The sequence below is a fragment of the Oryctolagus cuniculus genome, chromosome 1 (assembly GCF_051225735.1).
Source record: "Oryctolagus cuniculus isolate XC-2025 breed Fujian yellow rabbit chromosome 1, ASM5122573v1, whole genome shotgun sequence".
NCBI classification, from domain to species: Eukaryota; Metazoa; Chordata; class Mammalia; order Lagomorpha; family Leporidae; genus Oryctolagus; species Oryctolagus cuniculus.
Genome location: NC_142867.1, coordinates 92,720,546 through 92,746,800, shown reverse-complemented (window position 1 = coordinate 92,746,800; position 26,255 = coordinate 92,720,546). Strand labels below are relative to the sequence as shown.

At 38.6% G+C, this 26,255-nt stretch overlaps 1 protein-coding gene across 4 annotated transcripts in view; it reads right to left on the bottom strand.

The window, feature by feature from the left end:
- Positions 1 to 12,465: 12,465 nt before the first annotated feature.
- ARHGAP42 (Rho GTPase activating protein 42) overlaps positions 12,466 to 26,255 on the bottom strand; it is a 307,262-nt gene continuing 293,472 nt past the window's right edge. For all 4 annotated transcript variants that reach the window (XM_002708607.6, XM_051820336.3, XM_017343749.4 and 1 more), the window contains 2 exons: positions 17,164 to 17,243; positions 12,466 to 15,684 (listed from right to left, as the gene is read on the bottom strand). In XM_002708607.6, the coding sequence (XP_002708653.1) occupies positions 15,596 to 15,684; positions 17,164 to 17,243 (169 nt within the window). In that variant the 3' untranslated portion in view covers positions 12,466 to 15,595. The remainder of the gene's footprint in view (positions 15,685 to 17,163; positions 17,244 to 26,255) is intronic.

Genomic DNA, 26,255 nt, shown 5'->3' with positions numbered 1-26,255 from the left:
AAGCATGAAGCAAGACCCCTACCTTACACCTTACACAAAAATCCACTCAACATGGATTAAAGACCTAAATCTACGACCTGACACCATCAAGTTATTAGAGAACATTGGAGAAACCCTTCAAGATATTGGCACAGGCAAAGAGTTTCTGGAAAAGACCCGGGAGGCACAGGCAGTCAAAGCCAAAATCAACTATTGGGATTGCATCAAATTGAGAAGTTTCTGTACTGCAAAAGAAACAGTCAGGAGAGTGAAGAGGCAACCAACAGAATGGGAAAAAATATTTGCAAACTATGCAACAGATAAAGGGTTAATAACCAGAATCTACAAAGAGATGCAGAAACTCCACAAAAACAAAACCAACAGCCCAATTAAGAGATGGGCCAAGGACCTCAAGAGACATTTTTCAAAAGAGGAAATCCGAACGGCCAACAGACACATGAAAAAATGTTCAAGATCACTAGCAATCAGGGAAATGCAAGTCAAAACCACAATGAGTTTTCACCTCACCCCGGTTAGAATGGCTCACATACAGAAATCTACCAACAACAGATGCTGGCGAGGATGTGAGGGAAAAGGGACACTAACCCACTGTTGGTGGGAATGCAAATTGGTCAAGCCACTATGGAAGTCAGTCTGGAGATTCCTCAGAAACCTGAAGATAACCCTACCGTTCGACCCAGCCATCCCACTCCTTGGAATTTACCCAAAGGAATTTAAATTGGCAAACAAAAAAGTGGTCTGCACCCTAATGTTTATTGCAGCACAATTCACAATAGCCAAGACCTGGAACCAACCTAAATGCCCATCAATGGTAGACTGGATAAAGAAATTATGGGATATGTATTCTTTGGAATACTATACCGCAGTAAGAAACAACGAAATCCAGTCATTTGCAACAAAATGGAGGAATCTGGAACACATCATGGTGAGTGAAATAAGCCAGTCCCAAAGGGACAAATACCATATGTTCTCCCTGATCGGTGACAACTGACTGAACACCAAAAAGGAAAGCTGTTGAAGTGAAATGCACACTATGAGAAACGGTGACTTGATCAGCATAGCCCTGACTGTTGATGAACAACTTAATACATTATCCCTCTTAGTAATTTTTTTGTTTGTTCTACTTAATATGACTGGTTTAATTCTGTAATTAATACAAAGTTATTCTTAAGTGTTGAAATTTAACTGAAATGTGATCCCTGTTAAACATAAGAGTGGGAATAAGAGAGGGAAGAGATGTACAATTTGGGACATGCTCAAGCTGACTTGCCCCAAATGGTAGAGTTAGAAACATACCAGGGGATTCCAATTTAATCCCATCAGGGTGGCATGTACCAATGCCATCTCACTAGTCCCAGTGATCAATTTCTGTTCACAATTGATCATAATGAAAGGACTAAGAGTCAAAGGGAGCACATAAACAAGTCTAGTACCTGCTAATACTAACCGATAGAATAAATAAAGGGGAGAGTGATCCAACATGGGAAGTGAGATACTCAGCAGACTCATAGAATGGTGGATGTCCTAAACAGCACTCTGGCCTCAGAATCAGCCCTAAAGGCATTCGGATCCAGCTGAAAAGCCCATGAGAGTATTTCAGGCATGGAAAGCCAAGGCACTCTGGCAAAAAACAAACAAACAAACAAAAAAAAAAACCAAAAACAACAACAACAAAAAAAACCCAAAACAACAACAAAAAACAAACCTAAATGAAAGATGAAAGATCTCTGTATCTCTGTGAGTGAGATCCCAGTGGAAAGAACAGGTCTTCAAAGAAGGAGGTACCTTTCTCTGAAGGGAGAAGAGAACCTGCACTTTGACTATGACCTTGTCTAAACAAGATAAGAGTCGGTGAACTCAAGGGGCTTCCATAGCCTTGGAAACTCATGACTGGTGCATAGGGAGATTACTGATGCCAAAAAAGGAGTGTCAATTTGTAAAGTCAACAACAGGAGTCACTGTGCACTTACTCTTCATGTAGGATCTCTGTCCTTAATGTGCTGTACATGGAGACTTAATGCTATAACGAGTACTCAAACAATATATTTCACTTTGTGTTTCTATGGGGGTGCAAACTGTTGAAATCTTTACTTAATGTATGCTAAACTGATCTTCTGTAAAAAAAAAAAAAAAAGAAATTATCAATTCCCAACTTGACTCTCACTGGGATTAAACATGACAATAGGTCTGATCTGATTTTATCATCATTTAAAAAATCATCTATTATTTTTCACTTTATGTTTCTGTGTGGGAGCAAACTTTTGATATCTTTACTTAATGTATACTAAACTGATCTTCTGTATATAAAGAGAATCGAAAATGAATCCTCATGTGAATGGAAGGGGAGAGGGAGTGGGGAAGGGTAGGGTTGCGGGTGGGAGGGACGTTATGGGGGGGAAGCCATTGTAATCCATAAGCCGTACTTTGGAAATTTATATTCATTAAATAAAATTTAAAAAAAAATTCAGCATAGGCCGACAGAAGAAATTAAAGGCAAACAAAAATTAAAAAAAATACACACCTTAATTCAGATAATACTTACATTCTGTTACATAAAATAATATTTCAGTGAACAGCAATGGCCCACATGGCAGGTAGTTGCACAAATAAGACACGCTGTATTAGTTATAATTCTTAAGTTTAAGATAGGTAAAGAGAAATAAAAATGTAATCAATGATGAAAATTTCAGTGTCAAAATACTTACACTATCTCTTCTTTACCATTGCTATATAAAGTGTCCCTTTTTGCTCTAAGTCTTTTTCATCCTTAAAAGTTGAATCAAATTTCTGCTTTCCCAAGATGATTTGTTTCACGTTCTTAGGAGAAGCAGTATCACCTCCTTAGAAAGACATTTTTTTTTAACTTTTATTTAATGAATATAAATTTCCAAAGTACGATTTATGGATTACAATGGCTTCCCCCACATACCGTCCCTCCCACCCACTACCCTCCCCTTTCCCACTCCCTCTCCCCTTCCATTCACATCAAGATTCATTTTCGATTATCTTAATATACAGAAGATCAGCTTAGTATACATTAAGTAAGGATTTCAACAGTTTGCTCCCACACAGAAACATAAAGTGAAAAATAATAGATGATTTTTTTTAAATGATGATGAAATCAGATCAGACCTATTGTCATGTTTAATCCCAGTGAGAGTCAAGTTGGGAGTTGATAATTTCTTTCTTTCTTTTTTTTTTTTTTTCCAGAGGATCAGTTTAGCATACATTAAGTAAAGATTTCAACAGTTTGCACCCCCATAGAAACACAAAGTGAAATATATTGTTTGAGTACTCGTTATAGCATTAAATCTCAATGCACAGCACATTAAGGACAGAGATCCTACATGAAGAGTAAGTGCACAGTGACTCCTGTTGTTGACTTTACCAATTGACACTCCTGTCTATGGCATCAGTAGTCTCCCTATGCTCCAGTCATGAGTTTCCAAGGCTATGGAAGCCCTCTGAGTTCTCTGATTCTTATCTTGTTTAGACAAGGTCATAGTCAAAGTGGAGGTTCTCTCCTCCCTTCAGAGAAAGGTACCTCCTTCTTTGAAGACCTGTTCTTTCCACTGGGATCTCACTCGCAGAGATCTTTTGCCAGAGTGTCTTGGCTTTCCATGCCTGAAATACTCTCATGGGCTTTTCAGCTGGATCCGAATGCCTTTAGGGCTGATTCTGAGGCCAGAGTGCTATTTAGGACATCTGCCATTCTATGAGTCTGCTGAGTATCTCACTTCCCATGTTGGATCACTCTCCCCTTTATTTATTCCATCGGTTAGTGTTAGCAGGTACTAGACTTGTTTATGTGCTCCCTTTGACTCTTAGTCCTTTCATTATGATCAATTGTGAACAGAAATTGATCACTGGGACTAGTGAGATGGCATTGGTACATGCCACCCTGATGGGATTGAATTGGAGTACCCTGGTATGTTTTTAACTCTACCATTTGGGGCAAGTCAGCTTGAGCATGTCCCAAATTATACATCTCTTCCCTCTCTTATTTCCACTCTTATGTTTAACAGGGATCACATTTCAGTTAATTTTTAACACTTAAGAATAACTGTGTATTAATTACAGAATTAAACCAGTCATATTAAGTAGAACAGACAAAAAAAACTACTAAGAGGGATAATGTATTAAGTTGTTCATTAACAGGACATTTTTTAATATGGAAGCCACAGAAAATTGACACAAAAGGCGAAGAAGCACTAGAGAGGCTTAGCTGAAAACCACAGAGGCCAACACTTCACGGTGTTGCTCCTCCTAAACATTGCTGACTCTTTATTAGGAGATATTTACAGGAACTATCTGCAAACTTAAACCCTATAGAAAAGTGTTAGCAATAAGATTTTTAGTTGGGGTAAGCATTTAAAGAAATTGTAATCTAAGTATTTTAAGATGTTTCTCCCTACTGTGTCCTCTGTTTATCAGCTAACATATTTATTGCTCATAGGATATGGTTAAATGCAAGATAACTCTCAGATCCTACTGAGGTTTAAAGTATCACACATAGAAACAAAAGTTATTAACTCATGAAATACAGATAGCAATTCATTCACCTACCTAAGGTTATGGAACCTTACATTGTTCAAATAAAATTTTAGCTTAGCATGTCTTCACTTTTTCTCAGTAAAACAGCTGAAATGTTAATCATTCCTTATATTTGTATTGATGGCCAAGTGAAAGCTTCCACTTTGACTGTCTCATGTGCATGTTTTCTTCTGAAAAAAGCTCCCTAATGGAAGGCAGAGGTTTATTACTCCTGCCCTTTGGAGAAAAATGAAGCTCAAGGAGACATGCCTATCAAAGGGCAGTGACAGCTCAGCTTGAGGAGTGAACGTGGTCTCAGCCGCTCTCCCGCTCCGTCCCCACCTCTCCTTAGGCTCCGCGTTTTTTTAGTAAGTTGGAAGAGCCTCTTCCTTTTTAGAGCAGGTCAGTTTGAAAGACAAGTGTTCCCTGCTCTAACTATTAAGAGACACTGGCTGCCGGTCAAGCTGCCTCTTAAGAGTGATACTGTTCAATTGTTTCCTAGATTTTTTTAAAGCTTCTAAAAAGCTTTGAGCAATTACATGTAATCATGATTTTTCCTCTCCTAGCATTAAATAAAGGTTTTGAAAGTCAGATACTTGAAAATATGTGTATTCATCACTGCTGTGCCATCCAGCAGTCTGGCAACACAGAAGGTTCTCAGTTAGTGGTTTTCAATCCTGCACCTGAAAACCCACATCTATTAAATTTTTATTAAGTTATCATTGACAAATAAAAGTTGTATATATTTAAGTGTACAATGTGATGTTTTGTTATATGCATATTGTGAAATGATTAAATCAAGCTAATTGACACCCTGAAATTGTTGTGCATTTTTTTTTGCCATGTCATTTGATACAACCAAGAAGCCTAGCATACCATTAATCCAGCCCCAGCATCACGATGGACATGAAAATGATCATTAATTTTGGTGGAAATTCTATCCCTTAACTAAGTCTAAGCAACAAGAATCTTTAAATTCCTCCAAGAATCTAGATAATTTTGAGGAAAACATAAAGAATTTTTAAGACTATTGCACTTTTTTGTTATTGCAGTTCCTTAAATTATTTCCACATACACAAATGTGGATAACACTTATTTTTCCCAAAGTTGAGATAGGGAACAAATATTAAAAAAGGGTTACTTTTTATTCAGGACTATTTTATATAACATTAATAATCCATGGTGTATTTTATTAACATTCCCATGTTACAGGTCAGAAAACTAAGGTTTTAAAAATCAGGATTTAAAACTACAAAGCACAAGTTGGAGTTTAAACACTACCCTATATACCCCCTATGAGATAATATATTGACTTAGACTAAAACCCTCAACATAGGTGACTCTTGGAAGTGAGAGAAAAAAAAATCAAATAGAATTCCAAGGAAATGTAAATACATCCAGTCCTTATCCAAGAACCAGAAGGTTTGCTTTCTTTATTCTTTCACTGTAGCCTTCTCTTATCACTGTAGAAGGAAATAGACAAGCAGCTTACCCAGTTATTTCTTCTCTTGAATTAGAAGGGTTCTGGAAATATACACATCTGAAATGAAGTTACTCAGGGGGATCGACCAGCACGGGGCTCGGAACGGTCTCAACACCCAGTGGTGCAGCCCCTGCCTTCCTTCACACTGGGTAGTTCTGTTCCCATAACAGCTCCAGTCCTACTCAGAATCAAGCAATTCTACACCGTGAGGAATTTGGACCTTCAAAGACTTGATGCTAATAGATTCAATCTATGTTTCAAGAAGTATCTGCTAAACTCCACCTCAGACTAATTATGTGGCTCTTTCATCACCACAAAGCAGCAAACTCTTCCCCAATTGGTGCACCAAAAATCAGAACTAAAAATAGAGGTAAAAATCAAAATACTTAAACAATAACATTTCAAAGAAGTGAGATTTGCATTCACAAAGAACTGAGACTACTGATAAGAATGAGTCCTAAACCTGAACAAACAGCTAGACATCTGGAAAAAAAAATTCAAGGTTTTTTTTTTTTTTTTTTTTTTTTTGTGATGATCAAATGAGCCTATTTTAGATGACCTTTTAGAAAATGTTCATGTTCTTGGTCATTTCCTGATCAATCTTCCTTACTCCACATATGAAGTCAAAATTTCCTCTGGCCTTTCATTGTTTCAATGAAATAATGCAACTTCCTCTCAACACCTTAAGCTTCTACTGAGCTCTCCTGTGCGTTAGCAGCTGTCTGCACCCAACACTCTGCCAGGCCATCTTGTACTGTTTCCCAGGCACATTAGCAGAGAGCTGGATCAGAAGCGCAGCAGCTGAGATTTGAGCCAGTGCCCATATGGGACGCTGGCATCACAGCTCAATCTGCTGCACCACGGTGCTCACCCCTTTCTCTGTCTTCTGATGGGGAAGTGGAAGCTTGTTGATAAGAGTTGCACATAATTATACAACTAAGTCTACAACTTAGCCAGGATTTTAACAAGGTTTTCTGCTCCAAATCTAGCCCCAATTCCATTAAACAACTTCTCTAGACCAGGGAAGCTATAAAAAATGTCCACTATATTAGGTACGTTACATCTACAGGTTCTGCATCTGCATAATCTACCAATTATGGATCAAAAATATTTTAAACATTTGAACATGTATAAACCAAAGAGCACTGAAGCCAGTTTGAAATACGTTAGTGTGAAGTCCCAACTCTCCCACATACATAGCCATGTGACTTTAATTCATCACTAAACATCTTAATTGGCTTATCTGTAAAATGAGATGGTTCAGTTTTCTATTATGCAAGACTTGGAGGAAGACTTTACAAGTGAATTCATATGAATTTTAACCTACAAAGTTAAAACATGATATAAAATAAGGTGCTTCAACAAAAAGAATAAATATTACCTTCTGTTTCCAAGGCTTGGGCAGGATGAAAATAGGGTATCATCCCCTTGTAGAAATAAGAACAGCAAATCTCTAAAAGGTATTACCTCCCCTGGGGCATCATGTGGGCAAAATGTGTCTCCCAGCAGCCACAGGCTAATAGTGCCTGCTTGTCTGTTCTAACCCATTTGGAAAAGTCAAAATCACTACAGCAATAAGAATAAGGCTAGGGTATTCAAAGCCAGCTGCGGAGGAGTGAGTTATCTTGGTGAGGTGGGATAATCCTGGTTCAATTTCAGGAGTTGTTTTATATTGGGATTTGTCTCTCCTGTTTCCTCACACAGCACACACATGAACTCATTCACATCTGCCTGCTTTCTTGACCCTAGTCCTATCTCTTTCTTCGAAACTCAGCTAAAAACCTCACCAACCGAGACGAATACCATGTAATCATATGCACTGAATGGTTTTAGTTGCTTCATTGGACTGAATTTCTCTGAAAGGGTCTTAGTCAAGTTACCTTCCAGAAAGCAAACTGGAGACTTAAAGTTTGAATTTAAATTTAGTTACATGGGCAGGTATTTGGCACAGTGGTTAAGATGCCACTTTGGACGTCCACATCCCATGGTGGAGTGCCTGGGTCCGAGTCATGGCTCTGCTCCCTATTGCTGCTAATGTGCACTCTGCAAACAGCAGGTGATGGCTCAAGTACACGGATCCCTGTCCCTCACCAGGGAGACCCAGGTTGTGTTAATGGCTCCCGGCTTTGGTCTGGCCCAGCCCTGGCTGCTGTGGGCAACAGGAGAGTGAACCAGCAGATGGGTGGATGATTTTTACCACTTTGTGTGAACCTCTGCCTTTTAAATAAATTTTTAAAACGTAACATTGAAGTAGTTCTGGACATTAAGAATATTGCACCTTTGTAAAAGTGCTGTTTATGAACTATTTAAACTATGAAATACCATGTTATATGGGCACATCTGGAACATATACATTTATATCAGTGCTCTCTTCTTATAATACAATTCCCCTAAACTGGAATACTGGGGTCCAATTACAGAGATTATGGTATATGTATTTTTAAATTTTGCTGAATATTTGGATCAAATATTGAGATAATTAACATAGAATCTGCAGATTAAGTGTTTCAATCTCTCTGCAGCCTCCACAGAACTAAGATGTCATCTCTATAGTTTCAGCAGTCAGTCATCCAAGTGGAGAGAGAGACAGAAGGATTGCCTCTGCTGGTTAAGACAGTGGCTGCCAGATTTCTTTCCTGTAAGGTTATGTTAGTTGCCCACACTCTACATTTTTTTTTTTTTTTTTACAGGCAGAGTGGACAGTGAGAGAATGAGACAGAGAGAAAGGTCTTCCTTTTGCCGTTGGTTCACCCTCCAATGGCCGCCGCGGCTGGCGCGCTGCAGCCGGAGCACCGCGCTGATCCGATGGCAGGAGCCAGGAGCCAGGTGCTTTTCCTGGTCTCCCATGGGGTGCAGGGCCCAAGCACCTGGGCCATCCTCCACTGCACTCCCTGGCCACAGCAGAGAGCTGGCCTGGAAGAGGGGCAACCGGGACAGAATCCGGCGCCCCGACCGGGACTAGAACCCGGTGTGCCGGCGCCGCTAGGCGGAGGATTAGCCTAGTGAGCCGCGGCGCCGGCCACTCTACATTTTTAAAATGAGTACTAATTCTAGTTCATCCTTAAGAGGGGAGGCTTAAACCCTACCTCTTAAAGGAAAGGGTAACTACAATTCCAATTATTAATTTTCTTTTTTTAAAGATTTATTTTATTTATTTGAAAAAGTTACAGCGAGGTAGAGACAGAGAGAGAAGTCTTCATCCACTGGTTCACTCCCCAGATGGCCACAACACCAATACAAAGCCAGGAACCAGGAGCTTCCTCTGGGTCTCCCACATGGGTGCAGGGGCCCAAGGACTTGGGCCATCTTCTACTGCTATCCCAGGCCATAGCAGAAAGCTGGATGGGAAGAGGAACAGCTGGGAGTAGAAGTGGCACCCATATGGGATGCCGGTGCTTCAGGCCAGGGTGTTAACCCACTGTGCCACAACACAGGCCCCTAGAATATTTTTCTAAAGAAGATTCATCCCAACTCCCCTTTATTTTATATAAATGAAATTTATTGTTATTTACTTATATCACTGTGAAGTTACATATATATATTCATATTATACTTTGGATTATAAATCATTTGACACTATATTATGTATTTTGGTTCTCTAGTCATTCCAGCTTTGGTCATTGGGAACCAATCTTCATTACTTGTAAAATATCAGCTATGAGGGGTTCCAGGTAGGCCAATTCCTTTTAATTCAACATTCTTAAACAGTAACTCAACTACAATGATCTCTAATACCTACACTAACAGCCCTTTCTAGCTTAATCATACTAGAATTGAGTAGCATTAGTCATTTTGTCTATAGGCATTATAGCATAAATTTATTGCCTCTTCTCTGATGGTGCCAAGAATTATAATTCACTTGATAAAATCAGGTCGTATGTATATTGCTCAACATGTCAGGTTTAGTTTTGGTGGCCTGATTTGCTCAAGCTAACAATCCATTCAGCAATACAAAATAAATACACAATCCACCTTCTTTGGTGCAGAAAAACACAATTTTAACTTGACATCAATTAATGATTAAGAGGGTCATAAAACTAGTAAAATATAAGTATTTGAATGTGGATTCTCATTCCATAGCACATATGTAAACTTTTGCAAAGATGCATTATTTTTTCAGGTAAGTCTGTGTGCCCATTATAGTTGATATTTTGCTTATGTCCCATTTACCTCTCTCTTCTATAGAGACTTGCGTTATTAACAGGGATCACCAGTAACATTTTCCTGATCTTTCTTAATACCAAACAGTTATGAAAAGGTCACCATATTCTGCCATGATTTTCTACCTAGCTATACCCCAAATGATTGTTCGCAGTACTGGAAACCTTGGTTTTCCTTTCTTTGAAACCAAGATAGCCATCCTCCAACACAGTAGGTCTTCAACAGAAATACTATATTCAAACATGCTTATACAGTTTATTTTAAAGTAATTCAAAACACAGTGCAAACATACATTATTGTGGCAATTCAGATAAGGAATAACATGAGATTATTTACATATGCATGTGTGTGAATATATATATATATACAAAAAGTGCAAATACAGAAACACTACAAAATAAACAAAAAATTCAATATGATAATTTACTGACAATCATTTTCATATTTATCATACTTAATTTGTCATGTTAGTGGCTGCAAAGAAGTTTCTAGTATTGCAGTATATCTAAGTATCCAACTTTTATAGAAACTATAGTATCTTAAAATTTACCAGTATATAAATAGCATTCTGAATTTAAAACTCAGACATCTTTCCCATCCAGTTCCCTATTTGTAAACGTTTTGGCTCAGAGTTCTTGAAATCCCAGCTTTGACCATGTGGCGATCCCTTGGATTTTAAGCATCAATCATGTGACGCCAGTGTTCTTAGCTTAGTTCTAGTGGGTATCATTCTCTGCAAAAAGGAGGTGGCTGAGTATATTTTGGCAGACAAAAACCTCGTCTGCTGTCAGAGATAGAACAACATACACTTTTAATGTAAAAGTGATTCAAGGTGGCATTGAGCTCTTCTTAGCCATGGAAGCAGAAATACCATAGGCAGCAAGAAATAACAGGTGGTACAAAGGGGAGAAGGTGGTTATCTCATTGATGTGGTCTTAGCATATTCAACCTCATTCCCCTCCAATATTTAGGTGCTTCAAATAGGGACTTGAGCATCTTGAATAGTAGAGAAAATTTATGTTTGTAATAATTCAAAATGGTCCCCGCCTTGTGAAACTTTTCATATAGACTCTTCTCCCTACACAGTCAGTGTTCAGCTCACTGGAACTTGTCCTCTCCGAGTGACAGAAGTGATGACCTGCCAAATTCCCAAACCCATGTTCAGTTTCTAAGCACTGGTTGTTAAGACATGAAGATCATTTTTTCTGCCAGTGGCTTATTGTAGGTGCTGTCATCATTCTCACGCGAGGTTATTTAAAATAGTAACTAGACTACAAAAAATGCAAAATCTTTGCCATTGATCTAATCCTGTAAAAGTTCACTTCATTCATAAGCCTGAGTTCTCCCAGGGCTACTGCTGGCAGAACCTGCACATTATGGTTGCAATGGATGGATACACTTAATGTGTTCAGGAAATTGAGACTAGTGATAAATACCTGATATTAAATTCGTGAGTGGTAGGAGACAGGCAAAATCTAGACAGTTCAGAAAAACTAACTTAATTTTTAAGTGTTCTGATATTGTGTAGGAGGCAAAATTAAATAACAATTTCTACCTAAGGGGGAGACCTTTAGTCAAGAGGAAAAGAACTTCTAGACAATAGGCAAGCTTCTGCCTTTTTCTCTATCAGGAGATATGATTAGGTGTCTGCTCATTGATGTGAGGTCATAGTAACATTTACAGTTTACCTAGGTATTTTAAAACCAAAGATAAAAATCTCTTCCCAAATTGTCTTCCTCTGATTTGAGTCAGGGAAGTCTGAATCAGATTGGGGCTCTAAATGCTAATTAAAACATCCTTCATACATAACTGAGGGTATTACATGTTAGTATCCGTAATCTAAAAACCTGAAATCTTAAAATATTTTTGAGCATCAACATGACAGCATCATGGAAAATTCTAGAAAAACTATTAAACCCATTGTATAAAATTACCCTCAGGCTTTGTGTATCAGGAGTATGTGACTTGCGTTCCATTCCTAAGAGAACTCATGTATTTAAAAAATTTCCCAAATCTGAAATCCACATACTTCTGGTCCCCAGAATTTTAGACAAAGGATTTTTCAACTTGTTCTACAAATTGAAGTTGTTTAAGGCAAGGCTGTGAGGGACTCTCAAGTACCTCCAGGTGAATGATATCCTTTTTGATGCAGACTGACCTGAGGAATAAAACTACCAGTAAGGAGGTGGCGCCACCTTTGTAGGAGTTTGGTAAAAGATTTGTTTTCTTCACAACATGGTGGATCTTTAAAAGGCAAATCATAACATATAAGGCTCGTTACCATGGAATAAGAATAAAATGAAAGTTGTTGCATCTCTTTATTTTTTCCTATTTGGGAACTGGGATAGTTTGGAACTGAAGGATTGTTAAGTACATTTTTTCCCCACCATTCCTGAAAGAGTCAGCAAAGGAGCCAGTGTTGAGAAGCCTTGTTATGCTCCTGTACATTACAAAGCACAGAGAACCAATGCAACAAACAAGCGAAACCATTCACATCAAACAAGGAGAAACAGCACTTCTCCATACTTCATAGACGTTTAGAGGAACATTACTTTTCAGACATGAACACAGAACACAACAGAAAAATCCGTCAGTTGACTGAAAAGCTTTTATAATTTTGGTGGTGTTATGGAACAATAAAAAAGTCATCTGTGAAACTCATAAAAGTTTATTCTCAGGGATGTTGTCATGTAACACGCGAGATCCTTGATTAGGCCTCTCAATGTCATCCTCACACTGATTATATCCTAAACTGTGATCAGGGTACACTTGTTGCATGCTCCAACGTAATGGATTTGGCAATTCTAACATATCTTCACATTGTCTCTGAAAAGCTCAAATTCTGTTATTACAATACTATTACAATTCTGAAAGTGGTCCTATTCCAATGAGTAGCTTTGTTTTCCTGTATAATTAATACTCCAGGTGTTTAATTTCCATGATTTTTTCCATGCTCAAAATACCTTATCTGTAGGAAACTTAACAACAAAAGACAAGCAGCTATAGCCTGTCTCCAGTATGTAGCCAGGTCTTGCTTACATACGTAATCCATATGAAGAAAAAGAACCCTCCTCACAAATCTGCAAGATGAAAACTTCAAACAAATGCATAACTTGAACCAACACATTTGTTGCTTGCTTCAGGAAAGGGATCACTGTAGGGACTGCCACAAAGCAAGTATCATCATTAGAAGGAGAGCTGGATGACACAGCCATGTTCTAGAAGCAACGGCTTTTGTTTCTCATTGAGCATCAGTGTTACTAGCTAATAGGGACACTCTGGTCTGTGTTAAAGTAAAATGAAGGCTGAGATTTCTTTATGCAGCAGCAAGTGAAGTAGGATTCTGAATCTCTCTTTGGAGTCAAGTTGGTCTTTGAAAGAAAGCCAATTTGCCTGGAGAGGTTCTAATCCAGCAGAATGCCAGGTAATGGCAAGAGTGCTTAAAACGTGGGTGCCCTAGCCACTAAGGGCTGGTACACTGGAAAGGCTACCTTCTGTTCCCGCAGAAGGTAATTAGACTGGCAATGCTGTCAATACTACTAATGGCCACCAAGGACTTTGGCCAAGAAGCTCCGGCACCTTATTATAGTGAACAGAGTCAACAGCAAGAGGGAAAAGAACAAGATACACTTTCATCAGATCTTTCCACTACATCACCAATTTTTATGCTGTTAGAATGTTTTTCATTATTTTGATTCACTGATACATTTTCCCGGCTGTGACTCTGTTCACTACTATGCTCTTCACTGGTTAATCCTAATTCTGGCTATTTTTATTACTTTTCTTTTTAAAAGCATAAATACTGAGACATGGTTTGTATGTGTATGTGTTTAGCCTATTAGTTCTAGTAGTATTAATTGAACATGAAAGAGATTGAGGCTACAGATTACAATATCATGTAAAAAAGAGATTTAAAAAGTTAATACCTGAGTGTCTATATAGGGGAAAGTCTGAAATATCAAGTAAGATATCAAGGCCGAGTAGGCAGCCACATGGTAAATAACCACTTTTTGGAATCCTAAGAAAGTTTCTTTTTTGTTTCTTTTTTTTTTTTGCCACATATAGATATTTATAGAAATAATATATTAGAATTGTTGAAATAGAAATTATAGAAACAATTGCTGCATGACCAAATGTTGATGGGTAGTAAACATAAATTTTTGTTCTCTATAAATCCAGAAAAAAATCCTAATAAAGGATGTTACACTTATTGGCATAAAAGAAAATCACATACAGATTTTATTACTGTTAAAGATGATGACACAATTTCAAATTTTGTGACTCAATATGATTGAAGAGTCCTGTGTCTTTTTGTTTATTTTCTGTTTCAACTAAACATAGACTTTGAGGCATAGCTTCCCTACTAGTATCATCAAACATCTTTATCATTTGTAAAACAGTGTCCCCAAAGCCAATGCTGGGTACCATTACAATATTTTGACACTTTAGAGTGTTACAAGTGGAATTTAAGTAGTATGCCTTTGTACTGTGCTTTTACAGTTTATCCATTATTATAGCTATACTTTTGTGATGCCACTATTCTGCTACTAGCAGAGAGTATATGTGTATGACTTATCAGTATTTATATGTTAATGCAGTAAAATTTTATAAAATCCCAAAGTTATAAAGAACAATTTCACACATTCTCTAAACTAAGGGTCAGCAAACTATGACCCACAAGCCAAATCGAGCCCACCACAAACCCTTCTACTAATAGTCTTTAACAGAAACAGTTTGCTGATCCCTCCTCTACACCCATGGAAGCTATCTGCAATGCTGGATGGACTGTTTACAGTGGAATCAGTGTATGACTTAAGTTGGCTTTCTTTACAGACATCATATACATTATTGCTTCTGAATATTATCATCTATTTAGGAAACAAAATAAAATTATGTTAGAACGAAGACTTATTTCCTTGAAATGTTTAGGACCAGCAAAACAATCACATATAAAAGCAGTATATTTTTAAGAAAAAAATAATAAAATGAACAATTTAAATTACATTTTTAAGTAATGAGTTCAAGGTTGCTCAGAGAATGCCCGACAGTAAAAGACGCATCTCAAAATCCATATAGCAGGTTTCTGGTTTTCAAATTTTGGGGATATAATATTTTAACATGGTATTTGAGATTCCACAGTTACTATGGAAGAGACATTGTAGAGAGTGACTTACCGTTTTTTTTAAAGTAATATTTTTAAAATAAGAAACCAGCCAAGAAAGAATGGTAAATAGTTTATACTTTCTTATTTTCTTTTTCCATTAATATGGAGCTACATAGTCTGCAGGTGAAGAACTTGATAGAAATGGACTGTTTTCATTGAGTGGGCTGATCCCCATATCTGTGTCAGATAAAATCATCGCACTTCTTATTTGTCACCATGGATACCATGAAGATACTGCCATCCACTAAACAGCATTAGAGGAAGACAACATAATTTTCTGGGACTAGTCCTGTTTTGCCTTCATAAGTTGCCTTTAACCATCCGGGTTCCACTGATGGGTACACTGGCAAAATAAATAGAGAAATAAATATCACTCAATCACCACTAGATTCCAATAGTTACATAAACAAATGAGTTAAAAATCCAATTCAGATTGCATCAGTACAGATTTTTGTCTCAATAAAGCAGTTTTATTTAAAAAGGGAAAAAAATAACATGTACACATCCAAAAAATTTCAAACCATCTAGGAAAGTCGAAAGTTAAGGTTTTCCTTCCCATCCATCCTCTGATCTCTAGTTCTAGTCTCCAGAGTAGCAATTCTAGAAGTATCTGTTTTCCCCCATCCCAGGGGTGTTCCTGTTTTGACATTAAATACTATAATTAGCCTTCTCTTAACTAAGCTGCCATTTTAAAAAGTATCTTTATCATTTTACTGTGGAAGAGAAGGTAATTTAAAAAAAATTTTTATTAATATAAACAGAACAGATCTCACGTATTTCATAGGTATAGTTCCAAGAAGACAACCATATTTCCCTCCTTCTCACTGCCCTTCCTTCAATCCATACCTCCTTTCTTTTTTTAATTTTTACAAAGACATAATTTCAATTCCCTTTGTAATCACAGGCTTCATTCACCACTAATCTTAATATTGAACAAGTAAAAAATAGGAAGACCACAGTTCCAAAGGAGTATAAACAAGGGCTAAAAACAACAATCTTCGGGCTGGCGCACTGTGGCATGGCAGGTAAAGCCTCCGCCTGCAGTGCTGGCAACCCTATGGGCACAGGTTCAAGTCCTGGCCACTCCACTTATGATCCAGCTCCCCACTATGGCCTGGGAAAGCAGTAGGAGATAGCTCAAGTCCTTGGGCCCTGGCACCCATGTGGAAAACCCCCCCAAAAAAAGCTCCTGGCTTTGGATCGGCACAGCTCTGGCCGTTGCAGCCAACTGGGGAGTGAACCAGCAGATGGAAGACCTCTCTCTTTCTTTCTCTCTCTGCCTCTCCTTCTCTCTCTGTGTAACTCTGACTTTCAAATAAATAAACAAGTAAATATCTTAAAAAAAAAACAATAATCGTATCACAAGATATCCCAGTATGTCATTATAAAATGATGTGAAGGCAGAAAAATCTAGCAAAAGTAGAAAGGAAATCCGAAGCAAACAATAGGAATATTTATGGAAAAATGGCAAGACCAAGTCGTTATTTATCAATATGAACCTTGAATGTATGTGCAAATTTTCAGAACAAAAAATCACAACCCTTTAAAGTTGGAATGGCTTTTGCGCCCACATAATCAATAAAGCAATCTCTTTCTCACACATGCAAGTAGGTGCCGGTGTACACATATGCACACAAACGTGTGCATCCACAGAGGAGTGAATGCGCTGAGTCCAGAGGGGTCATACACGTTCACTAATGCAGGTTATAAGGGGCAGGGTCTAGCATTGAGTTCGGGCCTCACGGCCGCCACTTTCAGTTCTTTACCACTATAGCATTCCTTCACGAAGACAAACGCAAGTTCTCGAAATAGACAGACTTACCGTTAGAAAATATCGCCCCTTGGGGGAAGGAGAGCTCATGGCTGTGCTCAGCTTTGCAGGAGTACATGGCTTTGGCTTGGCTGAAAGGGTAAGATGATTTGTCAAAACCACGACAATCAACCAAGTGTATCTATCTATACAGTTAAAATTTGTCTTCAAGAATTCTATTAATTTTTAGGTGTAACTGGAATGTAATACCCACAGAGAAACCACACATGGAGAGGTCTATCAGTGCATTTTCCACAAACTGCACACAATCAAGAAATCAAAAGTTACCACCACACCAAAAGCCCTTTTTCTGTTTCTAAGGCAGTGTCCTCCATGGCTGAGCACCTGGCTTATGACACAGCTCAGATCAGTTATAAAGGCTGCTCTGGGCCGGCATAGTGGCATAATGGGTTAAGCTGCCGTTTGAGACGCTGGCATCACATATTGGAGTGCTGGTCCAAGTCTCTCTTGCTCTGCTTCCAATCCAGCTGCCTAGGAAAGCAGCAGAGGATGGCCCAAGTGCTTGGGCCTCTGCCACCCATGTGGGAGACATGGATGGAGTTCCTGGCTCCTTGGCCTGGACATGGCCCAGTCCTAGTCATTGTAGCCCTTTGGGGAGTGAAGCAGAGGATGAAAGATCTGTACCTTTACCTTCTCTCTGTCACTCTGTGTTTCAAATAAATGAACACATTTTTTTTTTAACTGGGAGCATTTTTTATTTATTTTTTTTATTTAATGAATATAAGTTTCCAAAGTACGAATAATGGATTACAATGGCTTCCCCCCCATACCGTCCCTCCTACCCACAACCCTCCCCTTTCCCACTCCCTCTCCCCTTCCATTCACATCAAGATTCATTTTCGATTATCTTAATATACAGAAGATCAGCTTAGTATACATTAAGTAAGGATTTCAACAGTTCGCTCCCACACAGAAACATAAAGTGAAAAATAATAGATGATTTTTTTTAATGATGATGAAATCAGATCAGACCTATTGTCATGTTTAATCCCAGTGAGAGTCAAGTTGGGAGTTGATAGTTTCTGTTCTTTTCTTTTCTTTTTTTTTTTTTTTTTACAGAGGATCAGTATGCATTAAGTAAAGATTTCAACAGTTTGCACCCCCATAGAAACACAAAGTGAAATATATTGTTTGAGTACTCGTTATAGCATTAAATCTCAATGCACAGCACATTAAGGACAGAGATCCTACATGAGGAGTAAGTGCACAGTGACTCCTGTTGTTGACTTCACCAATTGACACTCCTGTCTATGGCATCAGTAGTCTCCCTATGCTCCAGTCATGAGTTTCCAAGGCTATGGAAGCCCTCTGAGTTCTCCGATTCTTATCTTGTTTAGACAAGGTCATAGTCAAAGTGGAGGTTCTCTCCTCCCTTCAGAGAAAGGTACCTCCTTCTTTGAAGACCTGTTCTTTCCACTGGGATCTCACTCACAGAGATCTTTTGCCAGAGTGTCTTGGCTTTCCATGCCTGAAATACTCTCATGGGCTTTTCAGCCAGATCGGAATGCCTTTAGGGCTGATTCTGAGGCCAGAGTGCTATTTAGGACATCTGCCATTCTATGAGTCTGCTGAGTATCTCACTTCCCATGTTGGATCACTCTCCCCTTTATTTATTCTATCGGTTAGTGTTAGCAGTACTAGACTTGCTTATGTGCTCCCTTTGACTCTTAGTCCTTTCATTATGATCAATTGTGAACTGAAATTGATCACTTGGACTAGTGAGATGGCATTGGTACATGCCACCTTGATGGGATTAAATTGGAGTACCCTGGTATGTTTCTAACTCTACCATTTGGGGCAAGTCAGCTTGAGCATGTCCCAAATTATACATCTCTTCCCTCTCTTATTCCTACTCTTATGTTTAACAGGGATCACATTTCAGTTAAATTTCAACACTTAAGAATAACTGTGTATTAATTACAGAATTAAACCAGTCATATTAAGTAGAACAGACAAAAAAACTACTAAGAGGGATAATGTATTAAGTAAATGAACACATTTTTTAAAAGACTACTATTATTTCATTGTTAGTGAGCTGCTAAATAGGCTGTTTTTTTTTTAACTTTTATTTAATGAATATAAATTTCTAAAGTACAGCTTATGGATTACAATGGCATCCCCCCCATAACTTCCCTCCCACCCGCAACCCTCCCCTTTCCCGCTCTCTCTCCCCTTCCATTTACATCAAGATTCATTTTCAATTCTCTTTATATACAGAAGATCAGTTTAGCATATATTAAGTAAAGATTTCAACAGTTTGCACCCACATTGAAACACAAAGTGAAAAATACAGTTTGAGTACTAGTTATAGCATTAAAATACAATGTACAGCACATTAAGGACAGAGATCCTACATGAGGAGTAAGTGCACAGTGATTCCTGTTGTTGACTTTACCAATTGACACTCTGTGTTTATTGCATCAGTAATCACCCTAGGCTCTTGTCATGAGTTTCCAAGGCTATTGAAGCCTTTTGAGTTCACCGACTCTTACCTTATTTAGACAGGGTCGAAGTCAAAGTGGAAGTTCTCTCCTCCCTTCAGAGAAAGGTACCTCCTTCTTTGATGACTTGTTCTTTCCACCGTGATCTCACAGAGATCTTTCATTTAGGTCATTTTTTTTTTTTTTGACAGAATGTCTTGGCTTTCCATGCCTGAAATACTCTCATGGGCTTTTCAGCTGGATCCGAATGCCTTTAGGGCTGATTCTGAGGCCAGAGTGCTGTTTAGGACATCCGCCATTCTATGAGTCTGCTGAGTATCTTGCTTCCCATGTTGGATCGTTCTCTCCCTTTTTTATTCTATTGGTTAGTATTTTCAGACACTAGTCTTGTTTATGTGATCCCTTTGGTTCTTAGTCCTATCATTATGATCAATTGTGAACAGAAATTGATCACTGGGACTAGTGAGATGGCATTGGTACATGCCACCTTGATGGGATTGAATTGGAATCCCCTGGTATGTTTCTAACTCTACTGTTTGGGGCAAGTCAGCTTGAGCATGTCCCAAATTGTACATCTCTTCCCTCTCTTATTCCCACTCTTATATTTAACAGCGATCACTTTTCAGTTAAGTTTCAACACTTAATAATAACTGTGTATTAATTACAGAATTCAACTAATAGTATTAAGTAGAACAAACAAAAAAAATACTAAGAAGGATAATGTATTAAGTTGTTCATTAACAGTCAGGGCTATGCTGATCAAGTCACCGTTTCTCATAGTGTTCATTTCACTTTAACAGGTTTCCTTTTTGGTGCTCAGTTAGTTGTCACCGATCAGGGAGAAAATATGATATTTGTCCCTCTGGGACTGGCTTATTTCACTCAGCATAATGTTTTCCAGATTCCTCCATATTGTTGCAAATGACCGGATTTCATTGTTTTTTACTGCTGTAAAGTATTCTATAGAGTACATGTCCCATAATTTCTTTATCCAGTCTACTGTTGATGGGCATTTGGGTTGGTTCCAGGTTGTAGCTATTTTGAATTGAGCTGCAATAAACATTAATGTGCAGACAGCTTGTTTGTTTGCCAATTTAATTTCCTTTGGGTAAATTCCAAGGAGTGGGATGGCTGGGTTGAATGGTAGGGTTATATTCAGGTTTCTGAGGAATCTCCAGACTGACTTCCATAGTGGCTTAACCAATTTGCATTCCCACCAACAGTGGGTTAGTGTCCCTTTTTCCCCACATCCTTGCCAGCATCTATTGTTGGTAGATTTCTGTATGTGAGCCATTCTAACTGGAGTGAGATGAAACCTCATTGTTGTTTTGACTTGCATTTCCCTGATTGCTAGTGATCTTGAACATTTTTTCATGTGTCTGTTGGCCATTTGGATTTCCTTTTTTGAAAAATGTCTCTTGAGGTCCTTGGCCCATCTCTTAAGTGGGTTGTTTGTTTTGATGTTGTGGAGTTTCTTGATCTCTTTGTAGATGCTGGTTATTAACCCTTTATCTGTTGCATAGTTTGCAAATATTTTTTCCCATTCTGTCGGTTGTCTCTTCACTTTCCTGACTTTCTTTTGCAGTACAGAAACTTCTCAATTTGATGCAATCCCAATAGTTAATTTTGGCTTTGACTGCCTGTGCCTCCCAGGTCTTTTCCAGAAACTCTTTGCCTGTGCCAATATCTTGCAAGGTTTCCCCAATGTTCTCTAATAATTTGATGGTGTCGGGTCGTAGATTTAGGTCTTTAATCCACATTGAGTGGATTTTTGTGTAAGGTGTAAGGTAGGGGTCTTGCTTCATGCTTCTGCACGTGGAAATCCAGTTTTCCCAGCACCATTTGTTGAATAGACTGTCCTTGCTCCAGGGATTGGTTTTGTAACCTTGATCAAATATAAGTTGGCTGCAGATGTTTGATTTCTGGTGTTTCAATTCTGTTCCATTGGTCTATCCATCTGTTTCTGTACCAGTACCATGCTGTTTTGATTACAACTGCCCTGTAGTATGTCCTGAAATCTGGTATTGTGATGCCTCCAGCTTTGTTTATGTTGTACAAAATTGCTTAGTTATTCGAGGTCTCCTGTGTCTCCACAGGAATTTCAGCATCATTTTTTCTAGATCTGAGAAGAATGTCTTTGGTATCTTGATTGGTATCGCACTGAATTTTTACATTGCTTTTGGGAGAATGGACATTTTGATTATGTTGATTCTTCCAGTCCATGAGCATGGAAGATTTTTCCATCTTTTGGTATCCTCTTCTATTTCTTTCTTTAAGATTTTCTAATTCTCATCATAGAGATCTTTAACGTCCTTGGTTAAGTTTATTCCAAGGTATTTGATTGTTTTTGTAGCTATTGTGAATGGGATTGATCTTAGAAGTTCTTCCTCAGCCATGGCATTGTCTGTGTATACAAAGGCTGTTGATTTTTGTGCATTGATTTTATATCCTGCTACTTTTCCAAACTCTTCTATGAGTTCCAATAGTCTCTTAGTAGAGTTCTTTGGATCCTCTAAATAAAGAATCATATCGTCCGCAAAGAGGGATAGTTTGACTTCTTCCTACCCAAGTTGTATCCCTTTAATTTCTATTTCTTGCTTGATGGCTCTGGCTCAAACTTCCAGAACTATGTTGAATAGCAGTGGTGAGAGTGGGCATCCCTGTCTGGTACCAGATCTCAGTGGAAATGCTTCCAACTTTTCCCCATTCAATAGGATGCTGGCCATGGTTTTTTCATAAATTGCTTTGACTGTATTAAGGAATGTTCCTTCCATACCCAGTTTCCTTAGAGTATTCATCATGAAAGGGTGTTGCATTTTATCAAATGCTTTCTCTGCATCTATTGAGATAATCATATGGTTTTTCTTCTTCAGTTTGTTAATGTGGTGTATCACATTGATTGATTTGCACACATTAAACCATCCCTGCATACTAGGGATAAATCCCACTCGGTCTGGGTGGATGATTTTTCTGATGTGTTGTTGTATTCTATTGGCGAGAATTTTATTGAGGATTTTTGCATCTATGTTCATCAGGGATATTGGTCTGTGATTTTCTTTCAATGCTGCATCTTTCTCTGGCTTAGGGATTAAGGTGATGCTGGCTTCATAGAAAGAATTTGGGAGGATTCCATCTTTTTTGATTGTTCTGAATAGTTTGAGAAGAAGTGGAATTAGTTCTTCTTTAAATGTCTGGTAGAATTCAGCAGTGAATCCATCTGGTCTTGGACTTTTCTTTGTTGAGAGGGCCTTTATTACTGTTTCAATTTCTTTCTCAGTTATGGGTCTATTTAGGTTAAATAAATAGGCTGTTTTTACAGCTGCATAAAAACCAAGATTACTGGGAACCCTAAAGCTTTTTTTTAAAACCACTTTCATTTTTATGTTACATGAGGTGACAATCAAAAATTAAAAGGTCTGTGGAATATGGCAAGGGGCCAGTGCTGTGGCACATTGGGTTAAAGCCTTTGCCTGCAGTGCTGGCATCCCATATGGGTGCCGGTTCAAGTCCCAGCTGTTGCACTTCCAATCCAGCTCTCTGCTGTGGCCTGGGAAAGCAGTGGACGATGGCCCAAGTCCTTGGGCCCCTGTACCTACATGGGAGACCTGGAAGAAGCTCCTGCCTCCAGATCGGCACTGCTCTGGCTATGGCGGCCACCTGGAGGGGAACAGCAGATGAAGACCTCTTTCTCTTTCTCCCTCTCTCTCTGCCTCTGCCTCTCTGTAACTCTTTCAAAAAAATTTTCAAAAAAAAAAAAAAAAGAATATGGCAAGTCAATTGAATGGGCATGATATATAAAATATGGGGTAAGATCATGACAAATGGCAATCAACTACAGCTGCACTGCCAGAGACTTGGCAGGGACAGATGGGAGTTCTTTGCAAATCTGAGCATATACTCATCTCCTAAAAAGTGAAGTCAAGACCACACTCAATGCAGCCAAATACTCTTAAAAAAAAAAGTCAGAATTTTAACACATTTGAACCATCACAAAGAAAGCCATCATCCATGGGTGCTAATTAAGCCACAGGTCAGGTATTCCTTATCTGTAACATTCAATGACATTGGAAAGACCTACAACTTCTCTGACTTCATCCACTTATCTCTTCCACAAGCAGAGTCCAAGCCAATGTCCCTTCTGGCCTGCATGACGTAAATAGCTTCCACCAACCTCCAGGTTTCCTTTTTGTTCACGTAAAATCCATTCATCACAGATCATCCCGAGGGCAGTTGTGAAACTGTCCATCAGATCATGTGACTTCCCTGATAACACGCCTCCCTTACCTCTTTTGGGTCTGCCTCTGTTCATGCACTCTATTCAGTCACACCAGCCCTCTTTCTCCTCAAACTCACCAAACTCAATGGCATCTCCAGGCTAGCTGTGCTCTCTCCCTGAGATGACGTCCTGTTGATTTTCCTGTGGCTGTGTAATTCCAGGTTCACATGAAAGTTCATGACCTCTGCCAAAGGCCAGGCCCTTCCTGACCACGGATACTACAATAGCTGCCCAGGCAATGATTGTATCCTACTTCCAGTCTATGTGGTGTTTATATCTGGTATTTGTTGTTATTGCTGATATTTTTATCTTCTCCCTCAACTACAATGTAAACTACAATGCCCCACCCTTAGTAATTCAGCAAAACTCACTAACTCAATGAGAGGGAAAAAAGGAAACATGTTCTAGTCTCCTTTTCTACATAAGTCAATTTAAAGATTCAATATCCCTTGTTTGCTCTTGCTGAGGTACTAGCACTATGCCTGCAAAGCAGCACTGTAATAACTGCCACCTGCAGCTCTCCAAAACATCAGTGTGCCATCCTATCTTATTTCTCTGCTGGAATAGAACCTAGGTCTGATCTCTGCACTTCCAGAAAGACGAATTGTCATTTAATCTGGGATCCTAAAGACTATTTAAGGATTCAAAAGCTTGCACAGCAAGACTTTTATAGAGAAAGATTCATTTGATTTTTAAGTAATTCATTCCTTCTATTTAAAAAAAAAAAGATTGATTTATTTATTTGAAAAGCAGAGTTAGAGAGAGAGATTGATTGAGTGATTCCATCACTGGTTCACTCCCTAAATGGCCACAATGGCCAGAACTGGGCCAGGCTAAAGTCGAGCCTGGAACTCCATCTAGGTCTCCCACATGGGTGCAGGTGCCTGACTACTTTGGCCATCTTGTGCTGCTTTCCCAGGAGCATTAGCAGGGAGCTGGATCGGAAGTAGAGCAGTCAGGACTTCAACTGGCACTCCATATGAGATATTGGCATTTCTGGTAGCAGCTTAAACCACTGACCTACAATGCCGGCCCCCAGGAAGATTCTTACACAGGGAGATTTAATGTAGACTCTGACAGAGAAGTTCTGGCCAGTCTGCTTCACTTGATGTGAGTCTCAGTCTACAACTCCAGCAAGGTTGCTAGGAAAGCACATCTGGGAAAGACCATCAGTCCACACAATACAACTTCCCAGGCTAAGGTGGAACTGAGATAGTGGAAGCACCCAGAGAAGGACGAGTTTTGCATTTAAAAAGCCCTGCACGTATGCACCTGAACACACGCACATGAGTGTGTTGCTTGCATCCAGGAGAAGGGCGCTAGATGAAGATGGTACCAAGTTCCAAAGGCTTCTAAGAATCAGACCATGTCAATCTTAAACACACATTAGTTTTTCCTATAAAACTGCTAGCCAGCTATAACCATTTGATCTGAGGACTGCAGAACAATTTCCCTAAAAATATGTAAGTATTTCTCAAAAAATAAATCTTTCTAACCATGACAATTTCTTCCAATAAACATGATATTATTTCTTGTAATAATTAAGATAAACTGCTAAAATCTATAAGGACATAATTTCCAAAGTTTTAAATATGGTTATTATGGAATATTCTTTGCAATGATATAATTGGTGAAACTACAATTTAAAATACAACCAAATTCTTTTTGTTAATATTTCAGACATGAGTGTTCCCCTATATGAGGACTAGATGGGGGCACAAACATACAGATTATTATACTAAATAGATATTGTTAAATGTATCATAAACACACGGCACAAAGTGTTATCTGTCATGACTCTTCAATTACTTGTGCATATGTCTAGACAGTCGTAATTTTCCTCTGCTGAGATCTGTAACTCCAGGTGCTAACACACCCCTGAGCTCTGATGGTTAATGTGGACTCTGTGACAGCAAAGTTTCCTCTCCAGGTGCTAATGCTTCCTCTTTTACTGCCTTGTGTATTGAAGAGGATGTGAAAATAACACTGTCACCTATTGTATCTCTCTTCAGAAGAGTCTAATATCCCTTTGAAAAGGGTTTTCAATATCCTACTTTTACTACGTGGGAGAATAAGGTAATGACTCCACAATCCTAAAAGCCATTTCTTCTCCTCATCATTGGGAAAATGATCTGCTCACAAGCTTCATTCCTAATTCTCAATGCAGTCTAATGCTGATGAAAAAACTTACAAAGGCTTGAAAAAGTCAGTGTGCAAAATTCACCAATGCTCATCTTAAATTTAAGAGAAATAAAAAATTCACCAAAATCAACACATTTTCTGGAGGGCCACTTAATACACACACACACACACACACACACACACTTTGTATACTTACTGCAAGTTTCACTTCTAAAGGAAAGAGA